We start from the raw sequence: 22805 nt of genomic DNA on the forward strand, positions 1-22805 counted from the left end.
CGGGGTGATATTGTTTGACACTCTTTTCGAAAGGCACAATAATCTGAAGGCCGTCTGACCCTGAAATCAGCGTCTCGACATTTTCAGAAAGGTTCAGTGGGGAGGAGTCGTCCTAAAACAAATAAAAGGCACAGGGAGCTCGGTGCCTGCCAGGTTGTCACAATGCGCTTCCACCTGTAAGATTCTGACGAAAGCGACGGGTTCGGGTGAGCTAAGCTAAGCTGGATTTCTGGCTAGTTAATAAATTGCTCATCTACGTATCAAAACAAAGTGGCCAAATGCATCGATTCCTTCCTTCTGTTGATTAAAGTATGGAGTACTCCAGCTGGATGTCAGCCCTCCTCGCGTCACTTCCCGTCCCGGCGGATCCCCATGCTCCACAGCAGCGGCTGGTCCGTCCTCACGGTGACGGGCTCCCTGGGGTTGCCGGGGGCGACGGGCTGGTACGCGTTGGAGGTGCTCACCAGTTTCCCAAACTGCAGGACCTGGTCGTCTGGACAAAAGGGGAGAAAGTAAAGAAGGCGAGTGTTGAGGTGGGCGAGTCGCAGCGATTTTTATTTTCTTTTCAATTCAGTTTCCTTATATAAGGACACGCGGTGAAGGCCTAAATACCACTGGCACGACGGCGGCGTCATTAAGGGGCCACGTTGAATGTGATCAGCTTGAACATCTCCGCTGTATTTACAAAGACAACGGCGTCCTCCTGGTGCTCGTGAGAAACACGCAGAAGACGTTTCCATTAAAGCGTCAAATGCCATCTCATTGAGACATCAAAACGGAATATTGGGATGGTGACGATGTCGGGCGATGACAAAAAAAAAAATAATAATCGCGTGTCTTTTCAAGTTATTCAAATGTTGGTTTAATAACTACCAAGCACCCTTTCTCAGACTCTGATGCGACACGGGATTAAGGCCTGTGTGCATATTACCTCTGTAGTTAAGTGAGGTTCGGGGACTTGCAGAAGGTAGGTGCAGAAGCAGCTGTGTGGCGTCTTCTGTTTTTACCATGAATAAATCAATTTGTTCACACAAACATTTGTGACTGATCAGCCCTGGAGCAGGTGGCGTTCTGACTCAGTGCGTTCTCCGAAAGCGTAACGGGAGTGAGGTGACAACGACATCGCCCTGTTTAAGCTATGTTCTGCATATGTATGAACTACATTTTTTTTTTAGACAAGTATAAATGCTACTCCATGTGGGGAAAAAATAATTGAAAAATGTGATCTCGCGACCTCATTTTACAACCGGCGAGGATCAAAACATGCTGGTTTTCACACATTAGCCCAAATCCAACATTTGATAATTGCATTGGTTGGACGTCCTTGGGGAACGGCAAACGAAGCCAGTCGTGAACCAACAATAGAAGCGTTATTTATGAATATGCATGGAACAAAAATAGTTGTTTTTTTTTTGCAATTACTTCTCACAAAGACAAAAATGAACGCAAAGAACAAAGGGAGGCGAGAAATACAATTTAGCAAATCGTTTGTCCACAGGCGCCTGAGTGCACATCAAAGTGTAGACGGAAGGAAATGCCATCGTGCTTCAAAGGGGCACCAAGCGGCCGCGCCGTTAGAGCGGCTTGACACGAGAAAACGGGCGAAGACAAGTTGCTTTACAGAGTCGGGCTGCTTGTTAACGGAGCGCGCGCGCGCGAGCGGGAGCCGAGTCGCTCCTCGCACGCCGCGTGGGAGAGCACGGTGTCAAACTGTGCCAAAGTGCCGACCTCGAGTTCTTCCTCCGCAGGGCGGCGCGGCCTCGCCCTGTTTTCAACCGAGCTGTGAGGGGTTTGGAAAATGAAGACACGGTTAAGGCGGACAGCGTGAAGGGTTTGGGGGCGTGTGTGCGTGCATGCGTGTCTTTGTAATTCTATGTGTGCGAAGACCAAAGATTCCTCAGAGCTTCGGTTCAGTTGCCAAATGATGCAACCCGAGAGCCTTTTGAGGGGAAATATTTACTAAGGAGAGGGACGTGGATGTGCGATAGATGTGGCGCTAGTCCCCGGTAAGGTTTTGAAACCACACTTGGGATTTCGGTTAGTTTGGTAGAAAACACAACGGCTGACACACGACGGGAGGCGTTGTCGGCGAGCGGATTTGAAATCAAATCAAACAGCGCCAGCGTCGATTTAAGCCCCCACTCCTCGCCTGGCTGCCCAGCGGCTGCAGTGCTCAGGCCGCCCACCGGGGGCAGCAGAGCACCACAAAAGTCGAGCGCGGTGGCGTGTACCATGTTTAAACGGAATGATGTAAAGCGACGCCTATGCTTTGCATTCCCCCCCTCTCGCTTTCTCCCGTACACGAACGTACACACACACACACACACACACACACACACACACGCACGCGCACACACGACAAACTCTTTACTAAGCACAAAGGGCTTTCAGATGGCTTCATTAGTAATCCCCTCCTCAAAGCTGATACCGATCGATGGCGGTCCACGGTTGCGAGGGGGTGTTGTGGCGGTGGTGGGTGGGTGTGCGAAACGAGCGTCACACCCCTCTAGTGATAACAAAAGGGATGTTTGCTGCCTGTAATTGCATTTCCAGCGCCACAGCCGAAAGGGCCCGTCAGTGGTAAGTAGGCCATATTTACACAACAAATTACCCTGGAGAAGGGGGGCGGGGGATGGCTGCTGGGGGCTTAAAGAGACCGGCGCTGCAGTGGACAGGTAGAGCAAAGGGGGGGTGGGGGTGATGTGAGTATCCTTTTCTTTTTTCTTTTAACAGGGAGTGACGGCGGAGCAGGAAATCCACGGGAGAGGATGACAGCCAGGTGAAAAAAAATAAATAAATACCCTGTAAAAAATGATTTAGTTCTGAGATTGACGTCAAAATTCTGGGGGGGAAAAAGGTCATAGTTCTGACTTTATTCTCGGAATTCTTTGAAAAGTCACATTAAACTCAGAATTAATCTCAGAATTCTTCGAATTTCGATTTGGCGATCGTCAAAATTCTGATTTAAATCTCAGAATTCCGACAGAGAGTCCTGAATTCTGACGTCAATCTCAGAACGCAGTCAAAGTGTCGAATGAAAATACTTTTCAATCCTCTTCCGTAGTATTCACACCGATTTTGCATCTTTCAGGATCATCTTTTTTGAGCTCTGAAAATGTCGTCCAAAAAAGGAAAGGTAACGAGATCTGATCAAGATTTTAGCACAGTCACCCCTTCGCTCCTGGGTCTGGATTTCTTCCACAGGCCTCATGTTGTATTCGGCGAGAAAAAAAACAAAAACAACAAAACGTAAATAAAAATCCCTGCCACAAACTCACCGCGGCACAGGATAGAATCTGTACTTGGTCGGGATGTTGTTGAGAAAGTAGGGAGGCGGCGTGTGAGGGGAATACAGAGCGGGAGCAGGACCGGAGGCGAGGCCCTGGCGAGATTTAGATTTTTGAGGCCGGCGAGGCACATTGTTCTCAATCCACTCCAAAATCCATTCTGAAGAACCGTTTATCTTTACAAAAACATCTCGTGAATAAATAATAAAGCTGCGCGGGGGATGCGCTTTGGAGACGGATGAGAGGCCGACGCACACCGCACGTTATTAAGACCCAGTCGCAGCGTCCCGGTTTTGGCGGGACTTAAGGAAAAAAAATGTTGCTTATTTTCGGGGAGGCTTTCCGTCCAAAGTACTTCCCTCGAAGGCTTTGTCAGGCCTTCAGATGAAACGCCACCAATAAAGCGTTTCATGAGCAGCCTAAACATGTGCCGTGGCCTGTCGACGGCGCCAAATGATTAACTATCAGGATGTACAACCGAAACCCAAAAAACAAAACAGTTTACAGACCAAATCAAAATCATTTGAGAACATAAATAATTGGAAACACCGGATATATACCATTAATTCCCCCAAATAATTAACTATATCTTTCACTGTGTGCTTGGGGTTTCAGCATCTGTCATCAGCTCGGGACGCAGGGGGCGAAGAGGGGTACTTCAACTCACGGGATCAAACCCAGGATGTTGGTTTTTTGGGATGACTGCACTCGCTCTGGGCCTCTCCACACCGCCAGGCGTGCTCTTAAACAAAATACCAAAGTCAAATGGTGCACATCATGTCGGGTGATTTTAATACAGGTACAGGTCTCCATTCCCCTTCCCGTCTGTCCTTCTCCTTCTCGGGCTATTTATTGGCTATAACGCCGGCCGAGGCGCCGGCGAGCGCCAGAGCCATCTGCGGCGCGTCGATAGCGGCTCCCATTAAACGTTTATGGAGGTACGGCGGGGCTAGCCCGTGAGATAGAGACGACGATCATCGCGCGGCGCAAGTCGACCTTCAGATACAAGGACTCCACCGGAGTTCAGGGTATCGGTCTAGTTTAAACAGCGCAAAGACTCTTCAGGGAGATGAAGACGGAAAGAGAGAGAGAGAGAGGGGGGGGAGAGACGGGGGAGGAGGCTCGGCTTTGACAAAGTAAAAGCTTCCAGCCGATGTCATTTTCGCTCAGGTGAAATGTGCTGAGCTTGTGGAAGGGTTGGGTAGATGGTAGCTCGTAGTTACGCTGGGTAATATTTCATGATTACTGTTCATCGTCTTTGGGCGCCCTGTACTGCAATGAAATTATTATATCGCCAAAGAATTTGCACAATACACAGTTGTAGTCTCAATGAATGATGGAAAGCCGTCTGACATCCTACAACCTCTTTCAACGCTTATTCCTCCCACTAAGATATCTATCTAATATTCTTTTTGAACCTAGAGACTGAATTCTTGCAGAATTCTAATCCGCCTTGCTATTTATAGCACCCAAACCGCTCGTGTCATAACATGTGTAATTCACTCGCCGCCAATCCTGGTCACTGTTCAGTCCGAATCCTCCTCGATCTGAGCTTAGCATTTGGTTGCCCGCACTATTTAAACGAATGGCCTGGTCAAATGAGTTTGCATCAGGGACTGGTTCCTCTCCTACCTTTGACCCTCCACCGTCGCGGTGTACCACAGGGGTCACTTTTAGGTTCCTTACTGTTCCAATGCAGTTGTTGCGCGTTGGCGTACTCTTATCAAAAGCAACGTAGACAGTTCCACTGTGATGCAATTTTTGAATGTCACAAAACGGATGGGCCTTTGGTCACGTCGTACAAACGCCCGAACTGTAGAACTCATCGTAGCCTGATTTTCAACTGATATGAAAACAACTCTTGTGCCTTAAACCTCAACGCATTCATTCGCGTGAAGATATTCCAGAGCGATGATGAGGGGAGTGAGTGGCCGCCGCAGAGCGGCAACACAGCTGGACGGTTGCTTAGTGCGGGCTGTCTCATGTCGTTCCGCTCCGCACACTCTGCTCTGTTATAGATTCCCGGGAGCGAGTCTTAGTTGAATGCTCTAGTTGAGTAGCGGTGTTGACTACGCAGGAGGTCAGAGCTAATGCATCTTTATACCGGATCACGCTGAGTGAATGCCAGTGTTGGGAGGTTTGGTGGTGCAACGCTCCATGGAGGGAGGGGGGCGGGGGTCACAAGGAGTTCACGTCAAGTCGCTAGTCATTTCCCCTCTGCCCGCAAAAGTGTGGTAAGTGCGGCATCACAATTATACAGGTCCATAAATAAAACTATAAAGCAGCAGTTTTCCCCCCCGCTGCAACGCGGCGCCAACGCGGCGCGCATGCAATTTTCATTTCCCCCGCCTGGGTCTTCAGAGGGAGGGAGGCGGAGAAAGCGGGGCCAGAGGTAAGACAAGATTCAAGAGGTTTATTCATATTCACATTCACATACATATACATACTTTCATACATATATGCAGTGAAATGTGATAGGTAAGACAGGGAAAGAGAGAGAGAGAGAGACAGGCGGGCGACGAGCGGCGGGAGGAAGAGCCGGCTGGTAAACGCGGGGGGGAAAGGTGCGCTGAAGAGGGAGACAGGGGGAGGGAAGGCAGGCCAGAGACGGCGGTATTAGTGGGGGGCGTCAGGGCAGGGTCGCAGGTGGAGCAGGAGGGAGGTCAAGGAGTAAGAGGTGGGAGCGCGGCTGAGTCCTCAGTGAAACAATTAACTAAGGGTTCCAACCGTTTGATAAGTCAGAAAATAATCATAGATATTAGTTAATAAACCTACTGTACAACTAAGTAGCAAATCATTAATGCGTGATATAATAACTATCAGTTACACTGTTGAAAGTGAGTGAAAACCAAACTATTGCTAGAGCATCCTTTATAAATCATTACATGATCCTCATTAGTAATACAGTTCAGTATATATTAAGACCTCCCTGCCTTTACAATCTATTACTTTTACTCAGAGTTATTATTGAACGGTATCCGTTCATACAAGACTCATTTGTAGAACATTTCCAGAACATTTATCATTTTAAAGAGTTACCACAGCACATAGCAGCTTATAGTACCGACTGAAAGAGCTAGAAATGATTCACTTTCTATGCTTCCCTCAGCTGTGTTTTTTGTTGACAGGTGTGATTTATAAATAGCTAACCCTCACTAACAGCAATGGACAAGAGTCCAGTGTAAATGTAGACTGATGGTGAGCTTTCACAATTCCTTGACCTATTGACCGCTCCTTACGTGTTCCTCTTTAATGAGAGATCTTTTTGTTGTGTTGTTTGGTATGTGCACCGCCTTGATTTGATCAAATCCGTGTGTATGTTTGTGGGCGTAGGGCTCACGAGGCTATTTTGGTATTTCCTGGCGTCGTAATTGACAGTATATTAAAGAGAGAGAGAGAGAGAGAGAGTGGGTGAGAGAGCAAGAAATGAATGCCGATGTGCATGTACCTGTGTGTGTGTGTGTGTACACCACGTTGTGTACGGCTGCTTTAGATATTTTCTCATGCCTTTATGTGTCCAATTCAAAGCCATTCTAACTCATTTATGCATGCCTGTATATATTAAATTCTTTAACATGAATTTATGTCATATGAGTTGCATCTGCATATATTCCACTTTACACATCATATAAAAACAATCTTAAAGGGGACCTATTATGGAAAAACTACTTCTTTTAGTGCTTGTGCACATACAATTGGGTCTCTGATCGATCTACTAACACACAAACTGTGAAATGAGACAACCCCGTCGCTTTGTTGTGAGCTGCGTATTTCAGAAAACACGTGACTCAAAAAGTCGTTCCGATTTGTGTCTTAGTCGCACGTCACATTGAGACACATTATAGAATTATAAGCGCCTCCCATCTGAGTCACCCCGCCCATGGTTGGAGTGCCACCGGACCTGCTAGCGTCGAAGCTAAGAGCTAGGCGTGGGAAGTGCTCTGTTGTTGGCTGCAGAGACCAGCACAAATCTTTGAAAAGAAAGAGGAATTAATACCAACTGTCTGATTAAGCTGTCGCAGGTGAGGCAAATAGAAGTATTAAAAAAAAATTGCGCTGTGTGTTTCTTTAAAAATAAAACTAAATAAATAAATAATAATAATTATAATAGAGTGTGGGGCTTTGCCACGGGATCCCGGTGTGTGTGTTTTTATTGTAGATGTATTTATTTTATTTTATTTTCTGACGTTTCCTGAATGAAACAAAAAAAAAAAAGAAAGCCCTGTGCGGTGCAACCGTGCCCTTGCAGCAGTGCCCTTGCCTTAACGAAAGTCGGAACAAACTTTTAAATGAGGCATTGTAGATCTAATATGAGTGAAGATTCAGCAACCGGAGATTACTTGCCTTAAATTTCTTCAGAAAAAGATTTTGGTGGACTGCTGAGGTGAAATCAGTGGGTGGGCGTGGGGAGCAGCAGAATTTTCATTTAAAGCGCTCACACACTCTCACTGAAAGTGTGTGTGTGTGAGCGTGTAAGGAACATGAGGGATATAGAGGCACGTTAGAATGGTTAGAATGCATAATCCGAGCGCTATTATCAGCAAAAAAAAACTTCAAAGACATGTTTTGGGGACCCCAGAGACCTACAGTATATAAACCTGTTGAAAAGTAGCATAATAAGTCCCCTTTAAGCATTTGGAGAATCCTGTCCATAAATAGAAATTGTAATGAATTAGAAAACGTTTTTCTTACAATCTGCTCAGGGAAAGTACAAGCTTGGGTGTTTTATTCCAGCATTCAGTTTGACGGCATAGCATCGTTGTTAGAATGAATGCTGGGATATCAGAATCAGCGCAATTAGCCAAAACATCGTAAATATTAAACATCCTGAATATTAACCCCCGGGGGGGGTTGTCTCCCGATTTAGGGGCCTTTCTCTGTGGAGTTTGCATATTCTCCCTGTGCTCACATGAGGTTTCCTCCATGAAACATATAAGAACCCCCACTAGAAACATCATCTGACCAGCGAGCGCTGTTGGAGTTGGTCCCCCCGGCGCTGAAAGCTGCCTGCCCCCCTGGAGGAAGGACAAGCCTTGATAGGAGAAATGCGAAAACAGACATTTTTCACGGCCTCCATGTGCTTGTGTGTCGGCCGTAGCCGCACGTAATGCTTGTGGTGTGTGTGTGACAGTCAAAGAAGAGCTGAAGCTTGTCCGGCTTAATCTCAGCACATCCAGGCATTTTTGCCGTTCTTCTCGGTCATTTTCAGTTCGGAACAGAATCTGAGCTGCGGTGGGTACACATCCATATCTTATTTCATTTCTTATTTGTGTCAGAAGTGTTTGGAAATGTAAAGATAAGTTAAAAAAAGGAACTGCTTGACAGGGGACTCTTTGTATGTGTGTGTGTGTGTGTGAGTGTGTGTTTGCGCCTACGTAAGTCTGAGCGATGACAGTTTTAAAAAGAATCCTGCTGTCTGACAGCTTAATTTTAAAAGGCCCTCAACCAGCAAAGCACGCAGTCTGATTTATACCTGTGTGTGTGTGTGCGCGCGCGCGAACGTACTGATGCATTAAAACCAGCTGCATCAGGATCTTTTTGGCTTAGTGAGGATCATAAAGAACTAAAAACTTGAAGACTGCGTGTGGCAGCTCAACGGAATTAGAGAATGAAAGAGAGATGTCGAGAATCAGCGACGCACGCCGCGCGAACCGCGAACAGCGGCCGGCGAAGGGAGCCCACGGAGGCTCCCTCCGTTGGGTCGGCCGCTTCTACCGCCGCTGAGCACGAGCCCCGCCTTGTTGGACTCCCTGCCCCGACTCTCTGACCGATGTCTGTCCTGAGCTTTTTCTTCTGTCGCCTCCCACCGGCTGAGTGGGAAGAACGACGTCCAACTGGGGACGGGCGGCCATGGACTGGAATTATCTTCAATCTTCGTTTGAAATCGCGGCAGGAAGGACTAAAAGGAATATTACAGCGACGTTATACTTTTATGAACCCTTATCGGCCCCACAACGGGGAAATTTGCAGTTTCTCTGCATTTACCCATCCTGGTATCTGACGCATCTAGGGAGCAGCGGGCTGCCATGTAGAGGCGCCCGGGGAGCAGTTAGTGGGGTTAAGTGTCTTGCTCAAGGACACATCGGCACGCTACCAGGAGGAGCCGGGGATCGAACCAGCAACCTTCCGCTTACTAGACGACCCGCTCTGCACCATTCTATGAATGAATTTCCACCGGGTGGGTTTCCGTCACATGGTGTGTGCGCAGAGACAGGTCCCGCTCCTCGCACTCGCGAGCGAGATCCTCGGCGGATTTGAAGTTGAACTCCACAGGCGGCAACTTGAAGATGAACATTTCCCCGTTTTAATGTGCGTTGCAAGTTTAATTCGATTATCTACATTATTATTTGTTCCTGATTGGACTTTTATTACACCTATTTATGTTCATTATGCAAACTTATTCCACCAGCATCTGTGAGATATATAGTCCCATCATATCATTAATTATGGATTTCAATACAATCGTTGTTTCTCAAAAGTCCTTTTAAAATGCGACTGTGTTTCGAACCGTTTTAATGAGGAAGTGCAGCTTAAGGTATGCCTCTGATTTAAAACGATGGCTGTAATAAGTCATTTGGAAGCAGGAAGGCAAAGAGGAGTGCAGCGATTTAAGAACGAAGGGAGACCCAGGCTCACTAATGTGTCGGTCATTTACATACACTGTATAGTTGCTATAATTTCCATATGTTTCCATCAATGGTTCCTTTGTTTGGTGTGAATGGATACTGCACTGAAGAAGGCTTTTGTACGCTCAAAATCTGCAAACAAACATTGCAATCAAAAAAAATATATACATCGAATAGAGTCAGATTCATTGTGCGTTTGTCTTCAGATTGGGTCCTTGCGGGAATCTATTTACGGTTTAAGCTTTTGTCAGGAAAAAAAAACACTTTTTTTTTTTCCTGTAAAACTTTCAAAGGGGGAAGAGCACCTTGTCACAAACTAATGTAGCGATTAATCTTTGTCCAAATCTCCCCCCCCCCCCACAAAAAAAACAACATTACTCCTCCTCCCAAGCCAGACATGTTTCTCATATTCCTGGTACCGTCGAGAACTTCAACACTGTGAAAAGTGATTATGCCGCCCGGAGATATTTTGACGGGAGAGGGCCGCATTCTCCGCAGGCTATTGTTAGCATCGACAATCAAAAACGAAGCCCGTTTGGACGAGCTCAAACGTCCCATTCCTCTTCAGTGGAACCGGTGCCGCGTTTCATTCCTTTGAGCTCGCGCTGGACTATTCTCTACGCGGCGTTTGAACCGCCCGGGGACCACGGGGAGAAAGAACAGGGGATTCTCAGCGTGGAGAGCCTGCGGCCATGAAGGTGAGGGAACAGAGCTCTCTCACAAGTCGAGGTTCAGCTCCCGAGGCCAATGTTTTGATGTGTCGTGCAGTTAACCAAAGTGCAGCTGGTTTGAAGCCGGGTGTCACCCGCATATGTATGTGCGCTTTGAAGTGACCTTCCCATTATGCGCCGCGTTCCAAATTATTATGCAAATGATATTTTTCTCTGGTTTTCCTAAATAGCTGGTGCAAATGACAGTCAGTATAACTTTCAAGTCATCAACCGTTACGGTATAATTCAAATATTATTGAACAAACCTGCCCGTGATAACAGTATTTTTTTCAAAAATAAAAAACTCTAAATGCACTGTTCCAAATTATTATGCACAACCGAGTTTCAAAACATTTTATAGGTTGTGAAGAACTAGAAATGGTCATTTGTTGAATTTGCAGCATTAGGTCATACTTACTGAAATCAAAAGCTATTTCAATCAAAAACATCTTAACAGGCCAAGTGACATGTTAACATAGGACCCTTCTTTGATATCACCGTCACAATTCTTGCCTCCATTGAACTTGTGAGTTTTTGGAGAGTTTGTGCTTGAATTTCATTGCAGGATGTCAGAATAGACTCCCAGAGCTGCTGTTTTGATGCAAACTGCCTCCCACCCTCATCGCTCTTTTGCTTGAGGATGCTCCAAAGGTTCTCAATGGGGTTGAGGTCAGGGGAGGATGGGGGCCACACCATGAGTCTCTCTCCTTTTATGCCCATAGCAGCCAAGGACACAGAGGTATTCTTTGCAGCATGATTTTGCTACGGAAGGCACGGTTCTTCTTTTTGTACCATGGAAGAAAGTGGTCAGTTAGAAACTCTATATACTTTGCCGAGGTCATTTTCACACCTTCAGGAAACCTAAGGGGGCCTACCAGCTCTCTCCCCATGATTCCATTCCAAAACATGACTCCGCCACCTCCTTGCTGACGTCGCAGCCTTGTTGGGACCTGGTGGCCATCCACCAACCATCCACTACTCCATCCATCTGCACCATCCAGGGCTGCACGGCACTCATCAGTAAACAAGACTGTTTGAAAATGAGTCTTCATGTATTTCTGGGCCCACTGCAACCATTTCTGCTTGTGAGCATTGGTTCGGGGGGTGGCCCAATAGTAGGTTTATGCACAACTGCAAGCCTGTGGAGGATCCTACACCTTGAGGTTCGCGGGACTCCAGAGGCACCAGCAGCTTCAAATACCTGTTTGCTGCTTTGTAACGGCATTTTAGCAGCTTCTCTCTAAATCCCATGAATTTGTCGGGCAGAAACCTTCCTCATTATACCTTTATCTGCACAAACCCGTCTGTGCTCTGAATCAGCCACAAATCTCTTCACAGTACGATGATCACGCTTAAGTTTTTGTGAAACATCTAATGTTTTCATACCTTGTCCAAGGCATTGCACTATTTGAGGCTTTTCGGCAGCAGAGAGATCCTTTTTCTTTCCATGTTGCTTGAAAGCTGTGGCTGCTTAATAATGTGGAACGTCCTTTTTAAATAGTTTTCCTTTAATTAGGCTCACCTGGCAAACTAATTATCACAGGTGTCTGAGATCGATTTCAGTCCAAAGAGCGCTGAGACACAATACCATCCATGAGTTTAATTGAAACAACAAAAAATTTCATGATTATGACACTTAAATCCAATTTGCATAATAATTTGGAACGCGGTGTATTACATGCACACATAAAACAATACCGGGGCTGTAATTACTATTACTCATGTCTTTGTTGCACTCATTTAATGTCTACCGCACATATTAAACACCCTTATTTGATCCACCTGCTGCTTTGACCTTGTCTACACGGGTCGCCTCTTTAAGGAGCCGAATAACAAGGGCTGGACTATAAATGCCTGGACACACACACACACACACACACACACACACACACACACACACACACACACACACACACACACACACACACACACACACACACACACACACACACACACTATTATAGGGGTCAATATTGTCCCCCATTGCTTGAGTGAATGAATTGTTTAATACCAAATATAGCTAAATATTATAATCAGTTTAAAATACAACATAATACAGGAGGACTGAACAGCACCCCATAACACCAAACAGAATTCATTAAACTTTATATGGCCACACACACACACACACACACACACACACACACACACACACACACACACACACACACACACACACACACACACTCTCCCACAGCGTGATTGGACAGTTGTTGCGCAGCGGGTCGGGTATTTCCTACGGGGGCGTCCGCTGTCCTGCTTTCAGGATTAGGAAAACTCGGCGACTCCCCTTTGCGGCGGATTATTATCACCGTGAACATTTGCCGCGGGCGGTTGAGTGCCGCACTCTTCCTGCGGGCCGCTGGGGGGGGGGGGGGGGGGGGGGGGGAACTTTTTTTTTCAACACCAATCATCTATAAGCGCCCGCCTGGCGGGGGGTTCAGGGTTGGTTTCTGGGACCCGGTATAAACCAATCAAGAATTGGCCCACTTGTTCCGAATCCCTGTTTGCGAGCCTGAGCCTTGGCTAATCAAGGAAGACAAGGCACTGCGAGGTTAGGCAGAGACAAAGACATTTAGATCCAAATGCCACTGAGATCACACACCGGATTATATTAGCCAACTGATTAAAGAGCCCAGCTGTCAGATAAACCACGGCATCACCAGACCGCTCTTCTGTGACACACACAATCCGATGAAATTAGAATTGTATTCATCCTTGGGTTGGAAATTAGAATAGAGGCAGCGAAGACCACAGCAAATATTGATATAAATGACAAATATCAACTTAATAATACAGTTGTAGATGAAACAAGGGGACAAGAATCTATATCTATATATGCAATCAAATAATAATAATAATAATAATAATAATAATAATAATAATAATAGCTGTCTGCTAAACTGCTTCAATGGCGTGTTTTTACTCATGCCACAAAGACAGCATTTCTTATTCTGCTTGGAGTCAAATCATCTGCAGAAAACCTAAACCAAACAGACAGCAGTGCGTCAGGCGGTATTCAAACACAGCTGCCAATGTTATTTGTTGACCGTCGTTTGAGTGATACACAAAATGTTTAGCACCGACAGCCGGCCGTGACAAATGGACCTCGCCCAACCCCTTTGGTAATATTCCCTTTAAAATAAATTGTCCGAGGCATTGTCAGAAACACAAACAAACCTCGACCCGTATCTCCCTCTCCTGTCCGGGGTGGAAAAAGAGCGCTGGAGTTCCTGCTACTGCCCAGATTATTTACTTGATGAAGAAATGATCTTGAGGAATTGGTTTACTTAAAAAAACAAACAAAAAAAACAAAAACTGCTCACATAATTACTTTACACTCTGCTCCCTTTGGGGTAACACAATAGTTCTGACATACAGTAGAAGAACAGACACTATTACTTAATGAACCAATTAAAAAAAAAAAAAAAAGGCTAAAGAAATCTTCAAACACACTGTATTATTCACAGATATGAAGTCTTCTGGAAAATAATATTTTATTCAACATGAAAATTATCTCCAAGTTCTACAAGGCAACAAAGGCGGCCATGGACCTTTATCATCGGTATTGTAGAAGGAAAAAGTATTTTTTTTCCCCTGCACAATACTGTCGTGGTGATTGCACTGTTAGACAAACTTCAGACAGCATATACTGTAAGGATGTGCATTAGAAATACTTTGCCTTGACTGACTTGGGAATGCTAATCTTTAATACTGTAGTTAATGTCGGAACGACTAGTTGATGTCTCTCCCCAAAAATTAAGCGATCCTTCAAAGCTCATTGGCAAACACGTTGCACACACCACCTTGCACAACGTTTGAAAAAAAAAAAAAATAATAATAATAATATATATATATCTCTTTGCTCCAACTGTCGATTAAAGTCATTTCCCTTTCAGGCCGAAGGCTGATAATCAGTGTAAATGTTTCATCTTCACCTTTTCCCCCTTTCCCTCTCATCTGCGGTCTTCAAAGAAGCGCAACTGTGATGGCACGGTTAGTATCAGGATCATCTGAACCTTCTCCTACAGCTACATCAAACGCTGACCTACAATTGTAGCCATGTCTTATATGTATGGTAATGCATTTGATTCGTATCTCTCGGCACAAGCGACGCTGCGAGATACCAAAGAGCCAAGACTAAAATTTGGAACATAATAAGGAGATAAAAAACCTTATCTTTCATTAGGATTTTCTTTCGTTTTTCTTTTTTTTGCTTGAGAGCACCTTGAAAGTAGTTGCTAAGGAGTTGGGTGTTGTTCATCCCTCTTTTTTTTTCCCCGACGCTTTTGGAGCAACAGCGCGCTTCCGTTCCCAAGACTGCTTTGCCTGCCTCAAGGCCAATGCCGCGGTACATTCGCTGCCCTCGTCTTTAGAACCACAGGTAAAGTTAATGCCACGCAAACCACAGGACTTCAACATCGAATCGTATATTTTGATCTCTCTCAATCGTCGGAATGTTGGCAATCTGTGCGGCTTTGGGAACCACCTCCAACCTTATACCTAAACGTAACCATCTCTAACCTAATACCTAGGTGTTGCCGTGGTAATCGGTTTTACATGGTGTTCGGGAGTCCACCCATTACATTACTTGCCCACCGTCCCTACTGTCGCTTTGCCTTTTAATTTTTTTTAGAGAAATAAAACCCATTTAGTCAAATTTCGCATATCAGCGCCAAAAGAACATTGAATTTGTAAAATACTACGGTGTTATCAATACTTAGTTGAGCATGTAATGGGAAAGAGACCCTGCTGTTTCCACCGATGGTGGAAACTTATTTGCAACAACACATTTTCCATGATCTGCAATTCCAAAATGCAACTCATCCCATATAAGATTTTGCTCATATCATCATTAAAGGGGGATGGTAGCTCAGGCGGTAGAGCTGGTGGTCTAGTCATCTAAAGGTTGCTGGTTCGATCCCAGGCTCCTCCTGCTAGCATGCTGTAGTGTCCTTGAGCAAGACACTTAGCCCCTAATTGCTCCTGATGGCTGCGTCCATCGGTGTTTGAACAATTGTAAGTCGCTTTGGATAAAAGCGTCTGCTAAATGACTAAATGTAAATGTAATGTAATGTTAAAGCTCATATCATCAACACAATGTGTTAAAAATGGGTTTCGTGGATAAAGACGTTTGATCTCACTGTTCCCTTAATACCAGAGATGGCTACTTTCGGCGGGGGTGCTGGATGCGTCAGCGTGCTGCTGGGTTTGCCCGCCCAGTGGGTGGGGCATTGGATGTCCTTCTGCGGGGGTGGGGGTAGGGTGGCCCGTTGTGCCGGGGCTGGTAGACGTTCTGGCTGGTCCTGTGACCCGGCAGGGGACCTGAGCCCGGCTGAGTGTGTTCGGCGCGGGCTCCCCATGTGGTCTCCTTTTGAGGGGCGGACTCCTCGTTGCTGGAGGGCGGACTCTGCGTGGAGGGGCTGTCTGCCGACCTCTGCTCTGTGCTCCGGTCATGGGCCTGGAGGGGACGGGGAGCTGCTTGGCATGGCGGAGGCGCATGGCTGGCTGCTCTGCGCCTGTGGCTGGTCGCTGTGGGCTGGGTTCCTTGCGCGTATGGAGGGTGGGCCTGCTGGGGCACGGTGCTGCAACCCCGACATGCCCCTCCTGCCCCGACGTGCTTCTCGACTGTCCTGAAATATTAGGACAGGTCCGTGCCTGGTGTCCACTCCCCAGGTTTTGCGCCTGCGGCTGTGTCTTCTGCCTGCACATGGGGGTGGGTTGCATGCGTGCGCCTCAGGGGTGCGGGGGTCCCCCTCACGTTCTCCTGGGACTGGGTTATGCTCCTTGGGGCCGTGCGTGGTTGTTTCTCCAAGGGCTTCCGGCTTCTCTGGGGGCTGGGGGTCTTCCGTGGCTCCAGGGCGGGGTGCTTGGGGCTCTCCTGCAGCTGTGGGGTGTCTGTACGGCTGCGGGCCTCAGGGGTGGCTTTGGGGTCGTTTCTGCTGCTTGGAGACGCTACGATATAATACCAACCTTTTACACACACACACACACACACACACGCACCTTATACCTCAACCTAAGCATCTCTAAACTAGCACCTAAACTTAACTATTTCTAACCTTATACTGTAAAGTTAAGGTTCTCTAACCTTATACCCAAACTTAACTTACTATATCTATATTGTATCATTCATGTTATTCCAGATGAATAAAGACAAATAGAAAAAAATATATATATAGAGAAAAACATTAGCCATAAGAAAGACCTCAGAAAGACAAAGAGATCACAAACACATGTAGCTACACCAAGACAGGCTTGGTGCTACAATTTCCCCATAGCTCCCCCAATAAAGTATGGAGCTACTGAGAATTATTTGTAAAATTATGTTTGAATTCAATGGATAAGATATAATTACAGAAAACCTAAAGTAAAACTAAAAAAATAAACAAGCCCAACATTTTAAAAAGTGCGTGTTTGCAGGTGGCCTGTTTTTCTGTTGACATTATATCCAGGATGCATATAAATTATCGAGCTCCCTTTTGGCCATCTCTTTTCTCGCACTTCACCTTTATTGGCAGCGGGAACAGACGTTCACATTGCCAAAGCAAATGGAGAAAAAAAAAAAAAAAAAAAGAAGAAAATTATAATGCAAAAAATGAAACTGAAAAATGTTAATGTTGCAGTTAAATGAATATAAATACAGATGTTTCTATCTCTCAATTTGGATGAACTTGTTGAGCTGCGTACATACTGTAATTGCCGTGCGTTGCCTGGTATCGCAGCCGATGCAAATCATTTGATTTTGTGAGAAAGTTGTGTGAGAGGTCTTTGTAGGTGAGCAGGTACTGCTCTCCATATCTCACATCGTTGTAAACCTCTGAGCGCCCTCGCTGAATAATCAAGCACACCAGGAAAACACACACACACACACACACACACACACACACGCACATACGCTTAGAGAATAACACGTTTAGTTCTCTGCGTGTCTATGTCGCGGATGATAAATTGCGAACTTTGCATCCGTTTCCACAATCCTCCGCCTCCCGCTGTGCGTCAGCCTCTGCCGACATCAAATGAACAAGATGTCTGCCGTCTCTCCGTTTCTCTCCCTCTTTGTCGACACCTTTCCCCCTCTTGGCAGTCGCTCCGTTAGACCTACTTTTGACCGTGGCCTCCACCTCTCCCCACGCCACTCTCTCTCCCGGCCATCTCTCCCCGTCTCTCCGTCTCCCTCTTTGTCCCTCAATCTATCCGCTTGTCCCTGGGTTCACGGACACCGCTCCCTCTCCCGCTCTTCTCTGCGTGATTTCTGTACTCCGGGAAAGCTGACACGTTGTGACGAACTCCCGACGGAATCGTTAAAACATCACCCCCAAGGGACGGCGAGCTGAATGACTTACTCGGGACAAGATGCAAGAGGTTATGCAAAAAATAAGATACTATATAATTAACTCTACACCTCTACACCATCTCTGTCGAATCTGAACGCTGTGAGCTGTGTGTGTGTGTGTGTGTGTGTGTGTGTGTGTGTGTGTGTGTGAGATCAACAGAAATATTTAGGATTTCAACTTGGTTACTTTTAGCTAAATATTCATAGGAATATGAACATTATTGTCTTCCACATAAAATGCAATGTTAGCAAGGTGACCTTTTCACATCCTATTTTTGGTTTTACAGATTGTATTGATAAATAAATATTGACGTTGCTCAAGTTTTACTTGCGGACTAAATAGAAAATAAAAATCATGCGTTTATATGACATTAAAACACACGAAAAAAAATAAAATAAAGGTCTTGGTGAGCTACCTGACATGTTTTAAAGTAAACACAATAAGGCTGTGTGTGTGTGTGTGTGTGTGTGTGTGTGAACATAATAGGTGCCATGTTGTGTGTGTGTGTGTGTGTGTGTGTTTGAAACCAACATTAATTCATGAATATGAATATTAATGGAGGATTATTATTGTAAGTGGCATCATTAGGTGACACCGCCGCCAGGGACCGTCTGGCTCCTGCACCACGTGCGCTGACAATATGGGAAGATATGCACGGAGGAAAACACACACGGAAACAAATCTGAAGAGAATCCTAAACCCCGTTGATTAGAAACTATTTTTCAATTGTACTTTGCATCTTCTTAAAAGGTGATGTGTTGGAGAGCCGTTACGAAATCGAATAATTTGAGGAAAGAAAGAGAGCAAGAGAGCGCTAGAGCGAGTGAGCGAGAGAGAGAGAGAGTGGTGTTATGTAGGCTATGCCAATTTTTCTGGGGCCTGCTTAGAAGTCCACCCGTCTCTCTCTCCGCCAGGGTTCTCTCATTACTCGGCTGCAGCTCCTCTCATTATGTGCCAGCCGCACCGCCTTCCTGCATTATTTTCATTAACACAGAGCAAGTCACTTCATTATCGGGAGGCACCAAACTCGCACTGGCCGGCCGCGGTGCCGTCATTACACAGCATGCCGCACTTCATTACGCGGCGGGCAATAACATCCGCCGCGACCTTATAGTGCCGGCGTTTCCGCGCGATGCCGACCGCCATCGTTAGTCACGAGGAGGACCGGCGCCGTAGATGTCGGAAAAATACAGCAGAGGGCGACAAACCTAGTGCGCTGTAGCCGCACTTATTTTCCCCAATTGTTTTTAATTATATTTGTTTACGTTTTTTTTTTTAATCATATCGGAATATTTTTATATTTGTTATTATATTACATTAAATTATAATTTATTTATTTATAAACCCTTATCAGTCCCACAACGGGGAAATTTGCAATTTTTCCTGCATTTACCCATCCTAGTATCGGACGTATCTAGGAGCAGCGGGCTGCCATGTAGAGGCGCCCGGGGAGCAGTTAGGGGGTTAAGTGTCTTGCTCAAGGACACATCAGCACGCTACCAGGAGGAGCCTGCAATCGAACCAGCAACCTTCTGCTTACTAGACGACCCGCTCTACTAATTCTAATAACAATATTACAATATGCTTAAATGTTATACTCTATTCTATTTAACACATCATTGTTATTTCAATTAAAATGTATATTGTTGAAATTTGTATTATTTATTTTTATGTTAGATATGTGTATATTTGTGAATTTTGATCATATACTCTGAATCTGTACTTAATGTTCCCCACTGAGCTACTGCAATGCCTGAATCTCCCCCATGGGGTATTAATGTCTTATTTGACCTTATCTTACCCTGCTATATTTGAATTGATTTAAATAGGAAGTACATTTAAATTTAAAGTTATTTAATGTATGTAATATCTTGATATTGTTTAGGCAAAAACTGATATTTGCCAAAGGAAACATGTGTTGACCACCTAGAAATGCAGGATGCAGGCACAGCCAGGGGGCCGAAAACACCATCTGGACGCTGTCATCATGAGAGAAAAAGTATGGAGTGGATATCTTCAGCTTTTAGAAATGTGCTGCACACTCCCGCCGCTGCCTTGCTTCACGTCTGTCCTACAATTTTAAAACCACCCATATTAGCTTAGAACACATACACACCCACACAAATCTTCCTCCAAACACCACTCCACCAGACCAGGGTCTGCAGGGCAGGAGGGGTGTGAGTGACTCGGGGTTCGACGCGCTTGGAGGACACGCAACCCCCGTGCCCCGCAATTTTAACAGCATCTACCAACAGCACACATTGAGCGCTAGGGTGGCGGGGCACTGGTGGGTTGGCTGGGGGCGACCGGCTGGGCCCCCTGCTGCCTGGGATTGGGTCCTGGCGGCTTGACCCTGGTGCCGGGGCTTCTGGCCTGCCCGACCGGGCGGGGCTGTGGGTTGCGGTGTGGGAGGCGGCTGTCGGCCTTGATCCCGCTGTGTGGCATTTCTGTGTGGCTCTCGCTGCCTGCGGGTGTGTCCTATGGCTGCGTGTAGGGGTGGGATGTACGTGTGCACTATGGGGGTGCAGGGTCTCATAACACTTTCTGGGACTGGTTTATGCTCCTCGGGGCCGTGCGTGTTTCTCTACGGGTTCCTGGCTTCCCTAGGGGGGGGGGGGGGGGGGTCTTCGGTGACTGCAGGGCATGGTGTGGTGCTCAGAGGTGGCTGCTGGACACACACACACACACACACACTCACACACACACACTCCCTTATTTACTGCCATAGCTATCGCAGGAAGAGGCCACAAGTCAAATTGCTGTTCCAATTTTCCTGGATTTCATTAATTTGGTTTTGTTCGATACATGTCGTCTGATCATCTTCATGTTTTTCCTTACATGGTGTTGTTTGTTTCTGTTTATTTGTCTCACCCGTGGTGATTTTCCCCCTCTTGGGGAGTAGGATGATTAGTTATTTATAGACCAAAACATGGTAAGATCGCTCTCCAAAGAGGGGGGTTGGTGGCAGTTCTGTATAACCAAAAACTGTGCTCTTGTCATTCCACAGGTCGTCCACAGGACAGAGTTGCAGCAGTTATTGATGATTTAAGAATGGATAAAGAGTTGTATTGCAGGTTGAGAAGTTCAACTCCACTAGGACTTACTCTGTTCTAGATGCAGTGGCACAAACACTCTGTGTTGTATGCCCTGCATGCTGACAGCACAGGTTACAAAAGAAAATGTGACACACAAGTAAACAACTTTCTGTGACGATAATTTGGATAGTCTTCCGTAACATATAAATGGAATTACCTGGCCCCAATGATATAATGAAATAGACACACATTTTATCCATAAAATGGTGCTATGACTTATGTGACCCACCACAGATTTAAGGTACTTTTGGTGCCGTTTCGTTTCTGAGATCATCACCCTCAAAGTTTTCCAAAGGCGCCGCGTCTCGTTTACGGAAGTGACGCCAGCTTTCTTATTCGCGTGTTACGCCGCCTACACAACAATGATTCCAGGTGTGTGTATAAAACACGTAAGATTTAAAGGTTGCACTCTATCAAAACGGTTTCACATTGTGACTTCACATCACATGGAATATGGAGGAATGATCTTCACCTGGACGCTCACTTTATAGGAAACGATCGATCAGTGCTATTCAGCGTCTCGGTAAGTGAACTGCGCTTGTAATCAACCCATGTAATCAAACAGGAATATTTAACTCCACGGTTTAACATTTATCTACTATTTATAAATCAAACTTGGCTTTGAAATTTTCTTTTCGGAACACGAATCCGGGCAAATCAAATTTTCTTTCAAGAAAAGTTTTTCCAACTTATTTGGCGGTTCATGGAGATTTTAGAACTGCGCGACAACTGCGCGGGTTTTGCTGAGGTGGGTCACATATTTTAGTCACATTGAACCGTGAGGTTGTACAATGGAATATATATGTATATTTGTGTATTTTCTGCATTTAAAAAGATACAAATTTTCATACACAAATACCCTTTAAGAACTTCAAAAAAAAAATTGTGCATTAGTTTTGCATTGTTTGTTGTTGGCTGTATTGGTTTTAGATATTCTCATTAAAAAGTAAATATCTTTACACTGCATCGCATCTTACATACGGTCTTTTCAATCATTTTCAAACCAAAAGCCACTAAAACCTGTCTTTATCGGGGCAACAATAAAAAATAATGTTGTCGAATAAATTTGGAACCTGAAAGCCAAACGTATAGAAGCAATGTTTTTTTTTTTTTTGTCATTTGCATGAGTGCGCGTGTTCATTTAAAAACCTAACAAGGTAAAATAACCACCAGTGTTTTTGTCAAGTGGGAGCAGGTCTGTGTGTTTTCTAGAGCAGAAAGAAGCAGCGTGAGAGACAAACAAACAAAAATCACTGTATAATATTTAACACTATTCATTTTTGATGGAATATGATGAAAATATAGTTTGATGCCAGTTAGTTTAATCAGATCATCTCACAATTCCTCACATCTCACGTAGTCCCGTGGCGCCGCAACCGGCAGGAAAAAGTTCTCTCCGTAACCGACGGCTCATCCCAAATTCACACTTTCGATCAAAACAACATGAATCATTGCAGAGTTTTATTCTTTAAAGCAAAGAGTTTAAACAAGCTCTGGATCCGAGCAGGACTGCTGTGGGCCAGCGAGAACGCAACAGCTGACAGCAGAAAACTCCTCTCTTTATGGCAAGATCATATATTTTTCATCACAGAAACCCTTTGAACCCAAATGTGGGGGAATGATTTCAATGGACTTCTAAAGCGCCTTCGTGTCACCCGAGAGCGGCTCGGTGCTCGTTTCGGATTTCCCGGGTGAGTCGGATCAAAAAAAAAAAATTAAATAAAAAAAAACCCTTTGCATACAGGCACAA

The 22805-nt window shown here is 45.5% G+C and overlaps 1 protein-coding gene across 1 annotated transcript in view; it reads right to left on the reverse strand.

Annotated features, from left to right (window-relative positions):
* Nucleotides 1–98: 98 nt before the first annotated feature.
* Nucleotides 99–22805, reverse strand: part of tpk1 (thiamin pyrophosphokinase 1) — a 78719-nt gene continuing 56012 nt past the window's right edge. Inside the window, exon 10 of the mRNA XM_080019925.1 lies at nucleotides 99–493. Within this exon, the coding sequence (XP_079876051.1) occupies nucleotides 348–493 (146 nt within the window). The 3' untranslated portion in view covers nucleotides 99–347. The remainder of the gene's footprint in view (nucleotides 494–22805) is intronic.

Source organism: Zeus faber (assembly GCF_960531495.2).
Source record: "Zeus faber genome assembly, chromosome: 19".
NCBI classification, from domain to species: Eukaryota; Metazoa; Chordata; class Actinopteri; order Zeiformes; family Zeidae; genus Zeus; species Zeus faber.